A 19736-nucleotide genomic window follows, 5' to 3' on the forward strand; every position below is an offset into this window, starting at 1 on the left:
GATTTTATACTTTGCCATGGATAATGCATGCGCGTTTTCGATTTTCGGCGCAATATAACGCAATCGGTGGCCGAGTCTGCGTCGAAATAGTCCAGCCTTTTTAGGATATTCATCGCTTATGATTAGATATGATGTCCTTCTTTCAGATTCTTTCTGACCTTTCTTTTTCTCTTTCTCCCTCCTCTCTCTTCTCCCTGTTGCTCTTTCCCACTCTCTCGTCTTGTGATCGCTCATGATGTCACTTTTTTGTGGTTGTTATAGACATAATTCTTATATTTTTAATCTGCAATTTATTGTTTACTTATGGGTCTTTTTCCCCTCGTTCACTCACTTTTTCCCGCTTTTCTTCTTTTTGCTACATCCCCTGTCTATTTTCACCTTTTCACATGCTTACTCTTGCCATTCTTGCTCCCCTTTCTTGCTAATCACCTGCTTTTTTCTTATATTTATACATATATAAATTAAACATGTCTTATAACATGCATTTGCTCGTTCTATTTCTTTTTATACTATTATTGCATTTTAAACATAATGTATATATATCTTTTCTTCTTTAATGGTCATTGCATGATGTGTATTTATTTATTTCTTTATGTATTTTTAAAAATGTAAACTCACATTGTTAGTCTTCGGACTTTTTGATGAGTATCATTTAATAAGACCGAACTGAATTTGAATTTGAATTAATGTCAAAATCTATCATAAACTTTATTTTTTATTCAATAAAAAAATCAATTTATTGCTCACTCGCTTTGTTCACTCTACATCTCATCATTTCATAAAGTATGCCCAAAACATGTCTGGCCCCTCAAATTGTTATGGTTTACTACACCATTGATTTATTCAACATTAGTCGTAGAAATTTTGATAGAATAGAGGGAAAAACTTTGGAAATTTCATATGAACAGGAGGAATTGAACCTTGCTTCGCATGGTAGTGAGGAGAAAATTGATATAGGTCTATTTAATATTTCTTATGATGAAATAAAAACAAACAACAACCGTGATCGATCCTCATTGTCCTCCTCCTACTCCTCCATACTATTATCACCCCGTCACTATCACCTTTATCATCATCACCATCATCATCACTATCATCATCATCATCATCACCATCATCATCATCATCATCATCATCACCATCATCATCATCATCATCATCATAATCATCATCTCATCATCATCATAATCATCATCATCATCACCATCATCATCATCATCATTATCACCATCATCACCATCATCATCATCATTATCACCATCATCATCATCATCATCACCACCACCATCCATAGAATAGGTAATCTGAAACCCTACAATAAAGCAGATCTAGGTGTTGAATTTCCAGTATGCACTATTTGAAGAGCAAGTGACAGAAATAAAGATTCCTTTGTTAAATCATGGTTTAAAATTTGATATAATTTATTGCAATATATAAACCATAAATAGCTTTGGTATGATAGGAGAAAGTATATACAATCTGCAATATATAAACTATGCACGTACATCGAATATGGAATATTAATTTGCTCCACATTTCAAAGTTATAAATCATTATTTTTACTGAATAAAACTATATACAATTCACTTTGGTTTGAAGACAATATTGCTCCCATGCATGGGCGGAAAATAGTAGGGGTACCCAATAGCAAATGTCCCCTCTACTATTTGTGGTCTTTTATGATGAAAAGAAATACACCATTCAAAGTCGAAATAAAACATGTCTTTTGACGAGATGACCTTACTTTTGGGGTGATAACTTTTTTTTTCTTGTCAAATTTATTTTGGTCGAAACTACCTTTCATTTGGGGCGATATACTTCTTTTTTCTGCTTGTCAAATTTATTTTGTTCGAAATGACCTTACATTTGCTTGTCAAATTTTCCAACCCCTTGTCCCCCCTACCTTTTGGGAGAGATTTCTACCCCTGCTCACATGTCATATTAGTCCTATACTTTACTGCCTAATGATGAATGGGACCATATCAAGGATCATGACCAAGAATAGATGGTCTTATTTATGTAAGTGTGGATCCAACATTTTTATAGATAGATGGGGCACCAAAGAAATAAATTAAGTTTATTATGTATTCCGGATAATGGGACATTGAGAATAGGGGAGGTAATAAAAAATTTTTTCAAATAATTATCAGTATTAGTATTATTATTATCATTATTATTATTATTATTATTATTATCATTATCATTATCATTATCATTATTATTATCATTATTATTATTACTACAATTATCTCTTACAATACATTAGTAACAGCCATCAACTTGGGTCATTTGATCGATGAAATTGCTGCCTCTCTTCGCTCGAATGTGGACTAGTTGAGGCCAGTAATAGACGGTCCTGCATTTATTATCTTTCTCATGACGGTTATGGATTGGAATCCTAGTTTCATCAGGGAGGGTACTGGACATTTCATCTCGGACCTGTGAAATTTGAAGAAGGGGAGAGAACAAAAAAAACTTGCTCGCTCGGGGTAATTGCTAAACATTGATTGGCAGTTGAGGCATGATGGAATTGATATTTCCAGATATAAATTATCCTTTAAAAGGAATCGAACATAAAATAAGTCCATGCGTTCAAGATACAATTACGAGAATGGTTTATGTTACATCCAAGCACTTGTTAGATATTCACGCTTTGAATTTCCAAATAGATATTTAATTTATACTCATATGCCTGACTTTATTTGTCATTAGAACTTCAGGTTGGTGTGCACTGCTGCAGAACAATAATTATGAACGCTATCAATGGCGAAAAGTCACTACGGCGTTATCACGTCTATATTATATCAGATATATATTTTTTTAAATTGTGAAATTAGATCATAGAGGCTGATATGTGCCTCTTTATAGGAATGTTTTGGGGGAGAGCCAGCGTTCACTGTCAAAAATAAGGATCGACATTTGCATCCTCAAGAATTTGACAGGCAAAAAACATAAACACACACAAAAAAACAAGTTTTTGGGGGTAGGGGCATGGAGCTATGGTACAAAAAAAATGGTAGGGGGTGCGTGTTCCCATGCCTATACAGGTCGATGCCTTATTACGTAATCTATTTACACAATGCACATATAGACTCCCATGTGACCAAAGGTTGAATGATGAGTGGACAGTTTTGGTTGTGTGCATATAGCGAACGAAAAAGTGTATTGGTTTTTTTTTCAATCACCACAAACTTAGGGGTCGGACGAATTGACCTACAGAATGAAAGTAGAATAGGTCAACAAGAATTTTTCAAGCTTAGTGAAAAAAATACTTTAGGAACTTTTTTAACAATTATTTTCATTGACCAAATTCCATGTGGTAATATTTTGATATTTTCATAGCGTGGGGGGGGGGGGGTCCGTTTGAAGGCCTACATACCTGTTCAGCTCTTCGTAGAACTCGAAGTAAATTGTTACCCATGGCAGCTTTAACCTCCCTTTCTGTCCATCCTCTTCGTATCAGCTCGGCGATTAGATTCGGAAACTTGGACACATCCTCTAATCCCTCAGGCATGCTGAACGAGATTCAGGACATCAAAAGTTTCAGTGTCAATTCAAACTATTCCTACATTTTTACGCCAAAATAAGTAATGTTTTGAGTCCACAAATGATGGGACAAATATTAAAACGTTGGACTTTAGTTAAAATATATCCCCACAAAATGGCGTCCAAGAAATGAATAGACATTCTTAAAAAGATTGTTCAAAATACTTGATCATTTTGTAAGGTTGGAGATCGACTGTGGTGATCAAATCAAGCATTTTGATGGAATTCAAAGAATAATTTGATTTAACCAATTGACCGTTATTTTAATCGGACACAGTCGTATTGACCAACACCTTGTCTATTTTTTCAACCTTTTTCTTTTATTTTGAAGACTCTCTAAACAATAATACATTTGGTGAAACAATTAATTCTTGTTCTACACGTTTTTTCTTTTTTTGGGGGGGGTTCTCTAATAAGAAACTAAGAATGGAGGAGGCCATGGACAGCAAGTTAAACGACGAAGCTGAAATGTATTTACTTATTTATTTATTCATTCATTAATACATTTATTTATTTATTTATTTATTCATTCATTCATTTTGCATCCTTTAAACAGGGTAGCCCATCAGCAGATTACTTGTAACATAAGACAAACAAAATACAAGCATATGTGATGAATCGTCGTTTTTTTAAAGAAATCTATTTAGTACCTTGGTACTCCATCGAAGTCACTTCCTACTCCAACACATTGCCAGCCGCATACCGATTTAATGTGATCCATGTGATCTGGAGGGGGAAACAAGAATAAGATCTTAAAACTATATTTCTAAGGAAAAGATTGTTTGATGACAGCAAATGAATAATCCAACATAGGAAAATGCTAATGGAAAATAAGCATAGTCTTCTAGACTATCTTGGAAGATTCCTCTATAACAAATCTCTCTTCCAAAGGTCCTAATCAATGGGTTGGTGTGGGCAGATACCGAACCCCCCAGCCCCGGGACCACTTACGATATGATTATTCATGTTTCAGATTCATTAATCTTTATAGATTCATTAATCTTTATTACTAATAACATTTCTTATGCTAACTGACACTGACGAAAAAAATCACTACACTCTCAGGCAATACCATGGGAAGCATACGAACCTACCAAATGTTAGATTTCATGTAAAACGGTAAATGAATATTGTTTTTAACCCAGAGTTGGTAGTTTCATATGTTAACCAACCTGGTGGTTTTGTTTAAAAAAGCCTTGCTTACTCATATATGTTGAGATATGTTTGCTTGTTATATTTTTGTACATCATTCTGGAGATCTGTGTTACAAGTGGTTTTCCTTTTTGTATGAATATGTTAGTAGGAAATCGATGAAATCAGCTTAGCTGATTATTCTTTCTTTTTTTTTCCTGTATTAAAGTGTAAAAAATGAAGTTGACTTAATAAATGAATATGTTGCGCTCGTCCTCCCTGTATTGTTGTATTTATATTGTATGCAATAAAAATGATAGTTCCAAATCTCCCATTCCTAACTGTTCATCGACATTAACCATACTGCAATGGAATATGCATCGGGCGTGTTTACCTGCAACTTGAGAAAGGGTTGCAAAGTTCCTATCATCTGATATATCTCCTGGGGGACAATTTATATATTCAGTGTAAAAGTTCACCATCACGACGCCTTCGTTTTTCACCTATAGATTGTAAAGAAAGTGATGTCGCCGTTTGTTATTATACGAGAAATAACCAAGATATTTGAATAAGCTTATGCCTTAATATATTTGAAATAATGTCTTTGGGCTAATACATGCCCTCCTCAAATCTACTTATTCATCCCCAAAGCAAATACATAAATAAAAACTCTCATTCACACATCAATTCTTTTAATCACCTGAAAATAGTATTATAAAGGATAATTTTCGAAGGTGAAATGCATTACTGAAGCGGTTTAATGTGATCCATGTGATCTGGAGGGGGAAACAAGAATAAGATCTTAAAACTATATTTCTAAGGAAAAGATTGTTTGATGACAGCAAATAAATAATCCAACATAGGAAAATGCTAATGGAAAATAAGCATAGTCTTCTAGACTATCTTGGAAGATTCCTCTATAACAATGTATCGCCCTCCAAATAGTTATTCTGATCTTTTTTGCCACTATGAATCACTTTTATCTTTCATCGATAGTTTTAATCACAGTACAATTATTATGGGCGATCTAAATTGCGATATTTTAAAGACCCCTTTACATAGTGATACCAAGAGATTAATGCAAATACACGATATTTATTCTCTTGACTATATAAATCGCACAACTGGCACTCGTATTACTGAAACTTCATCGAGTTTGATAGACCTGATGGTTACCAACAGGACTGACCAAGTAAAGGTGTCTGGTGTCGTTGATATAGGGTTGAGTGACCATGCAATGAATTATGTTGTCTGGGGATCATCTTACACTAACCATACTCCACGTACTATAAGTTATAGAAAAATGAAAGGTGTCGACATTGACAATTTCTGTGAACAACTTGAAAAGCAACCATGGGAAAATGTATACTTAGCGAAGGATGTTAATGATGCTGTTCAACTGTGGGAAAATTATTTGATGGATGTTGTCAATTCTATTATGCCTGTTAAATCTAGAAAAATAAAAAAGAAGCTGTCTCCATGGATAACTCCAGATATTATAAATCTGATAAAAGATCGTGATAAAGCTAAAAGAAAGGTATGGAAAAACAAAACTAGTGATGCTACAAATTGTTATCGAAAATTAAGAAATAAAGTAACCTCAAAGATAAGGAAGGCAAAAAAACAGTACTATGTTGATAAATTGTCCTCTGCAATGGGGAGATCTACTGAAGTTTGGAAGGTTTTAAGATCTGTCCTACCAACGTCACGTTCCAGCAGTGGTGAATCTGGCGTAAATGATTCTGTAGACAAAGCTAATGAATTTAATACTTTTTTTTCTTCAATTGGCACAGAGCTAGCCTCTAGTTTTAATGATGTTCAACATTCTACAAACGACACTGTCAGTGAAACCATTAATGCTAACTTTACTTTTCAGATGGTTACTGACGAGGACGTTCGGAAGGAAATATTAAAACTAAGAGACAACATTTCTATCGGTTTAGATGAGATCTCATCCAAGATCCTGAAGATGTGTGCTCCCATTATAGTTCCATATCTTACCCACATAATAAATAGATCTTTTATCGAAAATAAATTTCCAAACCAATGGAAAAAGTCTAAAGTCATTCCTATTCATAAATCAGGTAACAGAAAATCTCCAAATAATTTCCGTCCGATTTCAATTCTACCCACTGTATCGAAATTACTTGAAAGATTTGCTCAGCGGCAATTAATCTCATTTTTAGAAAAAAATAAACTGTTATCCGAAGTTCAGTTTGGGTTTAGGAGTAAACACTCCACCTTGACTTCTTTAGTTAGAATTACAGATCAGTGGATGCAGGCTGCTGATCAGGGGAAATATACTGGGGCAGTGTTTATTGACTTAAAAAAAGCTTTCGATTGTGTTGACCCTTATTTACTTCTTCAAAAATTACGCAATATTGGTGTTTCTGATGAATGTTTGCCGTGGTTTAAAGATTATTTGCATAACAGGTTTATTTCTACTTGTCTTGGTTCTACTCTTTCTAGTCCTTTATCTATTTCTCTCGGTGTCCCACAGGGTTCTATTCTGGGACCTTTGCTATTTATTATTTTTATCAATGATATAACTTTATCTGTACATTTTTCTTCGGTCCAACTCTATGCGGATGATACTGTCATTTATTTTTCTGATTTTAATGTTAAAAGTGTCGAAAATAAGCTTAATTATGATTTGTCGTTTATTTATAAATGGATGTGCAATAATAAGTTGACGTTGAATTTTGATAAAACTGTATCTTTACTTATAGGGTCGAGACATATGTTAAGTAAATGTAACGTTTTAAATGTAAATATCAATAACATTGCAATTCAACAGTCTACTAATGTTAAATATCTCGGATTTATAATTGACAATAAACTGAAGTGGGATGTCCATATTGAAAACCTATGTAGAAAGGTCGGTAAGTTAGTCAAATATTTGGGTAGACTCCGCTATTTTATTAATGAGACAAATCTAAATTTGATTTACAAAGCCATTATCTTGCCCCTTTTCGACTATGCGGATATTTTAATTGATTCTTCTAATAAAAAACTTACCAAACAATTGCAAACCCTCCAGAATCGTGCTAGCAGAATAATAATGAAAGTCAACCCATATGATCATATGATCATAGATCATGTCTTAAATTGGTCTTCTCTGGAATCAAGACGTAAGAAAAATCTCAATATATTTGTTTATAAATCAGCCCATAACATGTTGTCTCCAATCATGTCCGATATGTTTCAGCCATCTTCCCATCAATATTCACTACGTAATTGTCATAACTTTACTTTACCCAAACCCAAAACAGAATACTCTCGTCGCACTATCCAATACAGAGGTGCATCTCAATATAATACTCTTCCCCATCACATTAAATTATTAGAAAATATCGATGCCTTCAAAAAAGGCCTTAAAAACATTTTTCCAGACTTCTTGGAAATTTGATTCAGACCCCTCTTTCTTACTTTGTTATCGTGTATGTTGTAAATACGTTTTTTTTTTTTTTTATAACCTTTTTCACATTTTGTAAACGTCTTTATCGTAAGTCGATTAGTTTGTCTTTTCCTGTGTTATATTTACATGTATATCTATGTAAGGGACCCCTCTGTAAAACAGCGTTGATATGTTATCAACGCTGAGTAGGGCAATCCCTCCGTCTTTTTAATGATCGTTTCTTTGTAACTGTAAATATATCTATCGTTGTTTTAATTTTTAATTGACGGAAAATAAATACAATACAATACTGAAGCGGTTGACAGCCGGGTTCTAACCCGATAAATGTGATATTATTCTTTGAATAATATTTCAAAATCTATCGCATCACAAACTATATTGCCCATCTATCATACAATGTCATTTTTTAGCTCATCCATCTCCGCTCGCTAGCAGCATTTTAGATATTTTGCCCCAAATGACATATTTGGCTCCCTCATTTTTGAGGGATTCATTACGACACCAATAAGAAGTATAGCGTCACCATTACGTTGTCTTACTTTAAAAATACCCTGTCAAGCAAACATCACTCATGAAAAGAAAACAATGAAGCTGATATCTAATTTATTATTTTTTGTATACATTCAAAAAATAAGTTCACATAGAACAGAATGTGGTTAGATAAATTAATTTTTACTACGCTGGGTTTTCTTTGACAATTTTCAATTTGTTTCATTATCTTACCATACGTTTTAAGATGTAGTCGGGTACATTTCGATCGTGATTGCAAACGGCATAGGCTGATGAATGACTAAAGATGACGGGAGCCACAGAGATATCAAGTGCATCTGACATGGTCTTGTGAGATACATGGGCTAGATCAACCAACATACCAAGACGGTTCATCTCCAAGATAACACGCTGATTAATGACAGTCGAGGGATAGCATGCGTGTGGAAAACAAAAAGTTGAAGTAAATTGAACGATTCAATTTGAATTGATAAATTTCTGAAGGTCAATTCCATAAAATTATCAACAAATTGTAAGAGACCCTCCATTTTTCTCTATTCTTACTTCACTTCGTGAACTGCTCAATTCATGATAATTCGAGAGCTTTACAGAATTACAGACTGCCACGAGCAAAAAAAGAGCAGATACAGAAAATTCAGGGGGTGTCTCGTTCAAAAACGAGAACGGAGGTCCACGAGAACTAGAACAGTAAATTTTTATCGAAAATGTCGCAATTACTTTGACCGAACCCTAGAAATTCGTGGACCCTCGGTCTCATCGAATTTCTGTCACATGATCTGCTGTCAAGTGAAATGACGCCATGTTTGAGATTAGATTTAGTATACTTACCCTGCCCCAATCTGACAGACCGTTGAATTCAGGGTCTTTCTTCTCAGTCTCCAACCAGTTATCCGCCCTATAGAAAAAATATTAAAAATTATCTATTTCTCTGTCTCAAATCTTCGTCCTGAAATGAGAATGTAATTATTTTCAAACATATTCATTATAATTTTCGTATATCTTACATTCATTGTGAAAATGTTTACGATGTAATGTTGATTAACAAAGTTCTTTAACTAATGAAATTTATTGGTTGAAATTAGCTTAACCACAATACTCTGAATATACCATATTATTATGTACCTAGGATAACCACAACTCTTTCGAACTGTACTACCAGCGGCCTTGCATAACATTTTATTAACACATCAATCGCCTGAAAAAAAGTCAGAACGTCACATTCTCGGCCGGATATCAAACCCAGGACCTGACAGTCATACGGCGGGCGTTCAACCACTAAGCCACAAGGCCGTTGAAATCCCCCATAGGCGATTTTCCAGCAAAACGATGATATATCTTCTTTATTTCAAGAGGTTAATGATGGGAGATGAGTATAAATAGGCTTTATAAGCGTGCATTATTTCAAGACCATGTAGGCCTACGTGGTAAAGTTACGGATAAGTAAACCTGGACGAATAAAGCACCATTAGAGCCTTTCTGTATCCAATGAAGGACATCTCAACAAACAAAAGTTGTATGATATAAAAATTATAAAGACCACTATCAAATTTTATTACGTCATACCATGGAGTATTGCAGCTATGAGTAACAGTCATGTAGCGAACTCCAACCCGATAGAGCATGCGCAGTGTAGCTAAGCTGCTGTCGATGTTGTGCCCGCCTTCGACACCGATGAGAGAGGCTATTTTACCATTTCGATGAGCCTCCAAAATACCTTAAAATAAAAAAAGGACAATAAAGTGTTTTCCTAGTCATGATAATTACCTACGAAACACACTTTTTAACCAAGTTGAAAATTAAAAAGTATAAGCATACAATAGGCCGACTCATTATCGAGGGCATTGGAAATGATTACTAGTATATAAAAAAAGGCGAGGATATTTTTTTTCAAGGTAAAGTGCGTGTAACCATTATAATGCCCCGAAAAAATGGTGTGTATTATATGTTTTAAAAGATTGAGATATGGATCATTGTTATTTGATAATGACCATCATCCTCTCAAAAAGCATGACACGTCAATAGAACTAGTACCAGTCATTATAAAAATTATGTTATAAATCTGGTCGCGTGCGGATGTCAGTCAGTCAGTTATTTTGATAAGGATCCACACACCATGATGTGAATACAATTATCATTCATTCATTTATAATATTCACGTAAATTAATCTGTATATTTGACATAAGATATCTCCAAGCATTGAAGTTTTCTTGTATGAAAATGAAATACCATTGACCTTATAAGTATGCTGTAGTTCTAACATATAACCTGGAAAGCATTATTCAAGCTTTAAACCTATATCTTTTAAAATCAAATAATTCTAATATCATAATGGAAACTGCTTTACCGTCTGCTGTCGTAACAAACTGGAAGACATCTGGATACATGTCACACATCCTTAAGATGACGTCAATTTGATCCATTATGTGTGTTACTGCATCCATGTATTGAGATCCACAGGTGGTATATGCAGCCCAGAACTGGAAATAAATCTTGTAATTAGTGATTATTCAAAATACTTTAACATATTTTTTTGTTAACGATAAATTTCTGACAAGTTGCTGCATGACCTTCTACTGTATGCGCTTTTAGATTTACCGTAGAACGCGGTTTCGATTTTTGAACGATGTTTTCACTGTACTGAGACTATCGTTAGAACTACAGGGTTTTACTGTAAAATACGGTAATTTCTTTTGAACAATGTTCTTAAGGGTTTTCACTCTCTTTCGCTGTATATTTCCTTTGTTTTCGTTCATCAAGAAGTTACAATTTTTATTGAAAGGAAAACATTACTATTATATTATTCATGAATTGTGAACTGAAATAGTTATTTTGCGTGTATATATCTTTTTTATTTAATTTAATATAACTGTACATGCGATATTTTTTCTAATCCCTATTGCTGGATTTGTTTCTTAAGTACATAATCTATATTGAGCCTTTCACTTCTATCATGTCTGGTATTCTGTAATTCTGTGACCAAATTCCGAATCAATTGTAGAATGTATTTTTATTTATATATAGTAAGAAAAAAGTATGCATTCATCGCGCACCTTTTGTCTTCCAATTCTAGTATCCATGACATCAAATTTAATTTTATATGAAATGAGAGGCAAGATTTCCGTATAATGTTGTAAAATGATAGGAAGCGTTAAGAAATGGATTTTACTACCTATAGCACATGAAGCGCGGGATCATCTTCCCCTTTACGCCGCTCTCTCTCTCCACCTTATCCATGCGCAGTCAGGCTTATTCCTGGATATCAGGGACCCGTCTCACTAAGAGTTGTAATCGGTCAAATCAAACACAACTACATAGAAATCCATCATTGTCAAATTTTCCTACAAAAAATTTGTACAATGTAATTTGCATATAAACAAAGAGGAGCACGGTGGATATTGTTGGGACACGGGTGAATTTATGAGTATGCATCATTAGGCCTATCTAGAAATCATTTTGAACGGACATGCATTTCAGTTGGCGCTGATGGCTTCCTGTCGGGGGAGGGGGGTGAAATCACAACTGTTTGTTAGACAGGGCCCATGGTCCCGTAACACAAAGGTTACCGATTAATCGCACAATTGATTGTACATTATAGTCAATGGAATCAATCGTAGAAAAACGCTCTACGATCATTGCTAAGCTTTGTGTTACGGGCCCAGAATATTCCGAGTCATGGATGAGAAGCTCCCTACATGTAAACTAACAACAAAGATCACAAAGCATAAGCTTTATAGTGATTAGATAATATACCTATACCAATCCAATTATAGCATTTATTGTGAATGATTTGAGATATTAGATACGACTGTACAATTAGCACCCCCCCCCCCCCCCTCAGCAAAAGCTGATATTTATCGTGAATAACTGCTACAAATATACATTATAAAAAGAAACCACAATTGTATAGTATATTGCATTTAATAATATTGTGAATGATTTAAAATATATTCAGATTAAGCCAAACTAATGGTGAACTTACCTTGGTTGAGCTAAATTGCATCCAAACTGAATTGTATTTTTTAAAAACCAGCACTTGGTAGGTTCACATTCCAACCAATATTGAGGTTGGTTAACAAAATTTCTGAGATTGTATGATACTAAAGAAAAAAAATCCGAATGCAATAATTGCATAATGAATGATGTGAAATAGCATATTATTATTCAACAAACCTGTCCACCTAGTCTCCCTTCTTTTAGTCTGGGTATATCGGTGTAGCTATGTCCCCATATCGGGTTCAGTTCCTGTGATAGATTCAAGGATTGAAGCTGGTTGCCGATCCGACTAACAAGCTGCCACGGCCAGTCATTGTGACTTTATCAAAGAAAATATAATTATGAAGAATGAATCAAACTAGTCGACAAGGAAAAGAATTGACATTTGAGAAACGAAATTGAAAGTAGACAGGGTGACAATAGTCATTTATTTATTATTCATTTATTACATCAACGGCATTTACAATAGTTCTCTGCAAACACTTCGTAGTTTTTAAGTGCCATTGCAGTTTGGTCACCCCGATATCTAAAACTCGGCGAATGAATTGACTTGGCTGCTACACTCTAAATGTCAAGGATATGAAATAAATCCAGACCGGCTGTGAATAGTGACCAGCTGTATTTTTAATTCATTTCAAATCTTAAGGATTAAAGGTCAAGTCCACCCAAGAAAAATGTTGATTTTAATAAATAGAGAAAAATTACAAACTAGCATAACGCTGAAAATTTCATTAAAATCCTATGTAAAATAGTTTCGATTATTTTTCACAAAAACAGTGATGTGCATAACCCATTGACATGCAAATGAGCCAGTCGATGATGTCCATCACTCACTGTTCATTTTTTACAGATTGGACAATAAGGACCAACTTGACTGAACCATAAAGTATTAAACAATGCTAGCTACACATGTTCAGGGAGGAATTAATCGTTGTTTTAATTGACTATGAGGAGAAAATTAAAATATTTCATATTTCATATAACAAAATACAAAAGAAATACTAGTAGTGAGTGGATGGCGTCACCAGTTCCTCATTTGCATACCGACCAGGATGTGTATAGAACTGTTTTGTGAAATTAAGCGAAACTTTAAAATGCCATAACTTTCATATTTTACATCCGATTTTGATGAAATTTTCTCTTTTCATTAAAGTTAACTTTTTGTTTGGGTGGACTGATTGTTCTTTAACTTTTAAAATCTAAAAAAATTAAATTCAAATCTTTTAATTTTATATTCAAATCCACAAGGTTTAATTCTTAATCTAATATTCGGCTGGTCATTATTCACAGCCGACTTCACATTCAGAGTGTATATGCATGCATCCAACCCAATGACATAATGATATGGTACTACTTTGCAGAGTCATACGCACTATAGTCGAAAACCAGAAACAAACAAATAGAACACTTTCAATCTTTCTTCTGAAGGCGTTGCATTGAAAGAAATAATAATAATAATCCGCTTTTATATAGCGCTTAATCCATCGGAACGACGTTTCTAAGCGCTTTACAGATATATTATTACCCCGGTCATCGGATTCAATCAGTCATTCCCGCACACAATGTGTGCACATCCTCCACTCCCTGGGGAGTATTCCAGTCAGTCGCCTGTGAGGCGCACACAATACTGGACAAGCTGCAATGACTTTCACAGAAAGTGAATGTTACTTAATTTTGAAATTTGGAAGTTGCTCTAGTGTTCATTTTTGATTGCCGTCGAAATCCATAAGGTTAACAATGAAGATAATAATAATAATAACAACAACAATAATAATAATGATGATAATGATAGTAATAATAATAACAATGATAGTAATCACTATTGTTAAATTCATAATATATAATAATATAGTTTCAAAGCCCCATATAATAGTATCAATACAAAATCATTACGAAAGTATTTCCATACTATTATATCATATTTAAATTGTTTGTTCAGACTCACCCATCAATAAGTGGAACTTCAGACATGTAACGTAGAGCCTTGCTCATCGCATCATTAGTTGTCTCATGATCTTTCGTCAAAGGAATTGATCGTGTGGATATAATACCCAGCAGCATCAACATTAAAACAATGACAGAAGGGATAAGCGCCATTTTTCTTAGTGGAATAGTCTCCAGCTTTTATGATGATAAATGACTACGCTTTTGACTTTTGGACTTCAGACAGGCACTTAGTCCTGACTTACAAACAATCGAGAACTGTCTCCGGCGGAAGCATGAATTCATATACACAGCGCCAACCATATACTAAATCCAAATGCAATCGACTGGTTCTGAAGGTATAAATGCAACGCAATGAAGGGGTGAACTATACACAAACAATAGGTCAAGAGAGGCCTATAGTCTGTCTCCTCACTGTAAAGATGAAAAGAAAAACCCCTGCAACTAGTTTTAGTTGAGTGAGCTCTATGAAAGATATCACTGCAAGGTATTCAACTTTTTTTCAGAACTAATCGAATATAGAACCATGGACCTATAAAGGTCCATGATAGAACCAACACGGAAAGACTGTATACTTCCCTAGACATTTTTCGCAAATCCACCGCTTTTTTTTGACGGCGCCACTCGCTCGCAAACTTTTTACTTTCGAGTCGGGATCGAGTGATCGACTAAAAGAACACTATATAAAGGTGCCGTGGCCGAGTGGTCTAAGGCGCCTGGCTATACATGGAAAGTCCGGGGTTCGATCCCCGGCACCAATGCCCTTGAGCAAGGCATTTATTCTACAATGCTCTTTTATCCTACTTACAAATAAATGGAAATGCTATATGCATTATTGACAACTAGGTTTGCACTTGTTTTAAAAAAAAAAAAACACTATGACTATTCGGGTTTATAGATAAATTACAATATAACTATTGTGACGGCAGTATAAAATATTAAACATCATCTCCTCGGAGGTTAAAAAATTTACCCTAGAATTTAATGCAAAATATGTGTTTAAAATTTGAATCTATTGGTTCATTTCATTTCTTTATCAATAATTGCCAACATACAAATCAGAAATCCAATCAACCACTTGTAAATGGTTATATCATTGTAAGTGTGTAAGTGAAAAAAAAATCGAAGGCCTAGATTAGCTTTATTATTGTTAGTACCATTATTATCTATATTACGATTTTATTATAATCATTATCATCATAACTATGAACATTATTACTATCAGCAGTTGTTGTTGTTGTAGCATTTATAGTAGTAGCCTAGTAAAATAAGTAGTAGTAGTAGTAGTAGACTAGTAGTATAGTAGTAGTCGTCGTAGTAGTATTAGTAGACCGTGAAGTAGCATCTATTGCATTACCGCCACATTTTGTTCTAATTTGGTCAGTCAAAAAGTTTCGCTATGCATAGTTTGGATTACATGATATTTAGTCCTTCTTCTTCATGAAACCCCTCCTTCATTAATCTTCTTAACCTTAGTTTCTGAACTTTTTTTTAAACATTTCGCTATTAACATTACATACGGTTCTTCAAGGATTTATGGCATACATAGTTGTCGTAGTCCTTCATTAACATATGCCTCTGCAGAAAGAAAAGCCCTGAGAGACTTAAAACAAAACCCTAACATCGTTATCAAACCCACCGACAAAGGGTCATGCACTTATTATGTCAACGGAGGCATTAATGAAGGACTACGACAACTATCTGACACAGAGACATACTTAGTGTTAAATCACGATCCCACCCCTTCACACATACAGAAGGTTACATCTGCCGTCCAAAACCTAGATGTGGATGAAAATCTTAAAAAATTGCTTATCCCCAAAGAACCTAAATGCCCTCATACTTTCTCCCAAAGATCCACAAAAAGAATAATCCAGGACGCCCAATAGTATCTGGCTGTGCATGCCCCACGGTTCTAATATCCCGTTTCGTAGATCACCACCTTAGACCCCTTGTCGCAGCCCTCCCATCATACCTCAAAGATACAACTGATTCTTAAATCATATACAAGAAATAAACATGACCACTTCCCCCTCCCATCTAGAACCACCCTCGTCACAGCAGACGTCACATCAATCTACACAAACATACCCCATGCAGAAGGAATGCAAGCCTGCAAGGACGCCCTCAATAGACGAAATGACCGTAACCCACCAACAGGGCAACTCATTCGTCTATTAGAACTAATACTAACCCTCAACAACTTTCAGTTCAATGGCCAAAACTACATACAAGTGGAAGGCACGGCAAAGGGAACACCTGTTGCGCCCTCTTATGCCAACAACTATATGGGCACCGTTGAAGAAAAAAATCTTAAAGAACACAATGCAGTACTCCCCCAATCATGGAAAAGGTATATAGATAATATTACTTTCATTTGGGTGGGGTCCCCACGCACACTCTCTCGGTTCGAGGAAACAATGAATTCTATCCATCCAAAAATAAAATTCACCTTCGAATCTTCCGCCAACAGTGTCCACTAGCTTTCTGGATCTCAACATCAAACTTGAACAAAACACTCTTCAAACTGACCTTTATACAGCAAAGAAACAGATTCCCACACATTTCTCTGCCCCACCTCCTGCCACCCACCCCACATATTCCGGAGCATCCCATACAGTCAAGCACTCCGTGTAAAACGAAATTGCTCACAAGATAACACCACTGACGACCACCTCAACAACTTACAAACCTACCTTGAAAATTCGAACTATGACCCCATACTTACCAAAAATGAAATCGACCGTGCCCGCGATGTTCCCCGGGAAAATCTACTAAAGAAAAAAGAACGCCCCACATCTGAACGCATCCCATTGGTAACCATCACGTATGGTCCCGACACACGCAACATCCGCAAAATCATATCAGAACACCACCAAACTTTACACCAATCAGAAGATCTCAAAGCACTTCCCGGACCCCCTATAATTGCGTACAGACGCGCAAGTACACTCCGCGACATATTAGTTTTCTCCGGAGACCCAAAACAAGAACAACACAACCCAGGACAAACCGGCTTCTATAAATGTAACTCAAGGAAATGCATACCCCCACATACACGTCAAAGGGGAGAAAAATTCTCAAGCTCAATCACGGGGGAACAATTCCCAATAACAACACGAATAAACTGCAAATCGACATGGGTCATCTATCTAATAACATGCAAAAAATGCAACAAACAATATGTGGGCAAGACGGAAACATCCCTTTACACAAGATTCAGCAACACCCGATCAGAAATACGCAACTTCAATTCATCCAATCATAAAGTTCTCCCCTACACAACCCATTTCAACCAACCCGGTCACTCTATAAACGACGTACTCATAATGGGCATTGAAACAATGAATCCCGCCAGACCATCCTCCACAGAGAATCTTTTTGGATCAGAAAACTACACACCCTTAACCCGGAAGGCATTAATGTTGACCAATAACCCTTAACCCCTGAACCCCTCCACTCAATCACACACACACGCACCACACACTACCTACACTACATACGCCCAAGCATGACACTACATCCATGACATCCTCGCCCTCGCTCACAGGTACTATTCCGTATTTACTTTGTTTTCTAATAATATGTTCTGTAATTTGTATTTCTTAGATAAGTCACCGACCTATGGAAGCTTAAAAGTGCCACCGAGATGTTGAGATAATTATCTCGTCATGTTGACATCTTGTAGAAGAGATGATGAGATGACAAGATCCCGGATCTCATCATGTTGACATCTTGTAGAAGAGATGATGAGATGACAAGATCCCGGATCTCATCATGTTGACATCTTGTAGATGATGAGATGACAAGATCCCGGATCTCATCATGTTGACATCTTGTAGAAGAGATGATGAGATGACAAGATCCCGGATCTCATCATGTTGACATCTTGTAGAAGAGATGATGAGATGACAAGATCCCGGATCTCATCATGTCAACATCTTTTAGAAGAGATGATGAGATGACAAGATCTTGGATCTCGTCATGTCTACATCTTTAAGACGAGATGTTGAGATGACAAGATCCCGGGATCTCGTCATGTCGTCATCTTGTAGAAGAGATGATTAGATGACATGATCATGGATCGAAGATCTTGTCATCTGACCATTTCTTCTAAAAGATGTCGACATGACGAGATCCGATATCTTGTCATCTCATCATCTCTACTAAAAGATGACGACATGACGAGATCCCGGGATCTTGTCATCTCAACATCTCTTCTAAAAGATGTCAACATGATGAGATCCGAGATCTTGTCATCTCATCATCTCTTCTAAAAGATGTTGACATGATGAGATCCGGGATCTTGTCATCTCAACATCTCTTCTAAAAGATGTCAACATGATGAGATCCGGGATCTTGTCATCTCATCATCTCTTCCAAAAGATGTTGACATGATGAGATCCGGGATCTTGTCAATTCAACATCTCTTCCAAAAGATGTCAACATGATGAGATCCGAGATCTTGTCATCTCATCATCTCTTCCAAAAGATGTTCACATGATGAGATCCGGGATCCTGTCATCTCATCATCTCTTCTTAAAGATGTCGACATGATGAGATCTGGGATCTCGTCATCTTATCCTTTGCTATCAAGATGTCGACTTCCCGAGATAATTATCTCAACATCTCGGTGGCACTTTTAAGCTTCCATACCGACCCCTACTGCATTATCTTTATATATTCCTTGTGCAGTAGACACACGCTTGATTGATACATTGTTTATAACAGGTCGGTGCACTATATCATGGAGGTAGTAAACATGAATGTACCACGCGTTATAAACGCACTTAGAAACTACCTTTTTAAGACACACCTTGTTACAACCGACTATCACTTGCTCTGTTATAATATGTTCTATTGTTAGATATGTTGACTCCTATACACATACAATCTTTTATTATAAATCTCTATAAATATTTCTCTCTGTATATATACAATTATACGGCAATTGTTAAAATAAGTCTCTTATCATATAACATGTTTTCTGTCTGCATTTCCTTAGATATGTTGGCACCTATACATGTATACATTTATAACAAATCTATATATAATTACATAAATATCTCTTTCTATAAATATATATCTTTATCTGGCATTTGTCAAAATAAGTCCTTTTATATCATATAATATGTTCTCTTGTTTATAATTCCTCAGATATGTTGACTCCTACACGTGTATACATTTATAATA

The 19736-nt window shown here is 35.4% G+C and overlaps 1 protein-coding gene across 1 annotated transcript; it reads right to left on the reverse strand.

Moving 5' to 3' along the window:
- Positions 1 to 1403: 1403 nt before the first annotated feature.
- Positions 1404 to 14957, reverse strand: LOC121407380 (dipeptidase 1-like). Its single transcript, XM_041598430.1, has 10 exons — positions 14545 to 14957; positions 12777 to 12918; positions 10951 to 11083; positions 10169 to 10319; positions 9434 to 9500; positions 8819 to 8995; positions 5072 to 5180; positions 4197 to 4272; positions 3380 to 3515; positions 1404 to 2439 (listed from the first exon to the last, which is right to left on the reverse strand). The coding sequence occupies exons 1-10, from the start codon at positions 14694 to 14696 to the stop codon at positions 2263 to 2265; spliced, it is 1320 nt and encodes a 439-aa protein (XP_041454364.1). The 5' UTR covers positions 14697 to 14957; the 3' UTR covers positions 1404 to 2262.
- Positions 14958 to 19736: the final 4779 nt, after the last annotated feature.

The sequence above is a fragment of the Lytechinus variegatus genome, chromosome 2 (genome assembly GCF_018143015.1).
Source record: "Lytechinus variegatus isolate NC3 chromosome 2, Lvar_3.0, whole genome shotgun sequence".
In the NCBI taxonomy this organism is placed as follows: domain Eukaryota; kingdom Metazoa; phylum Echinodermata; class Echinoidea; order Temnopleuroida; family Toxopneustidae; genus Lytechinus; species Lytechinus variegatus.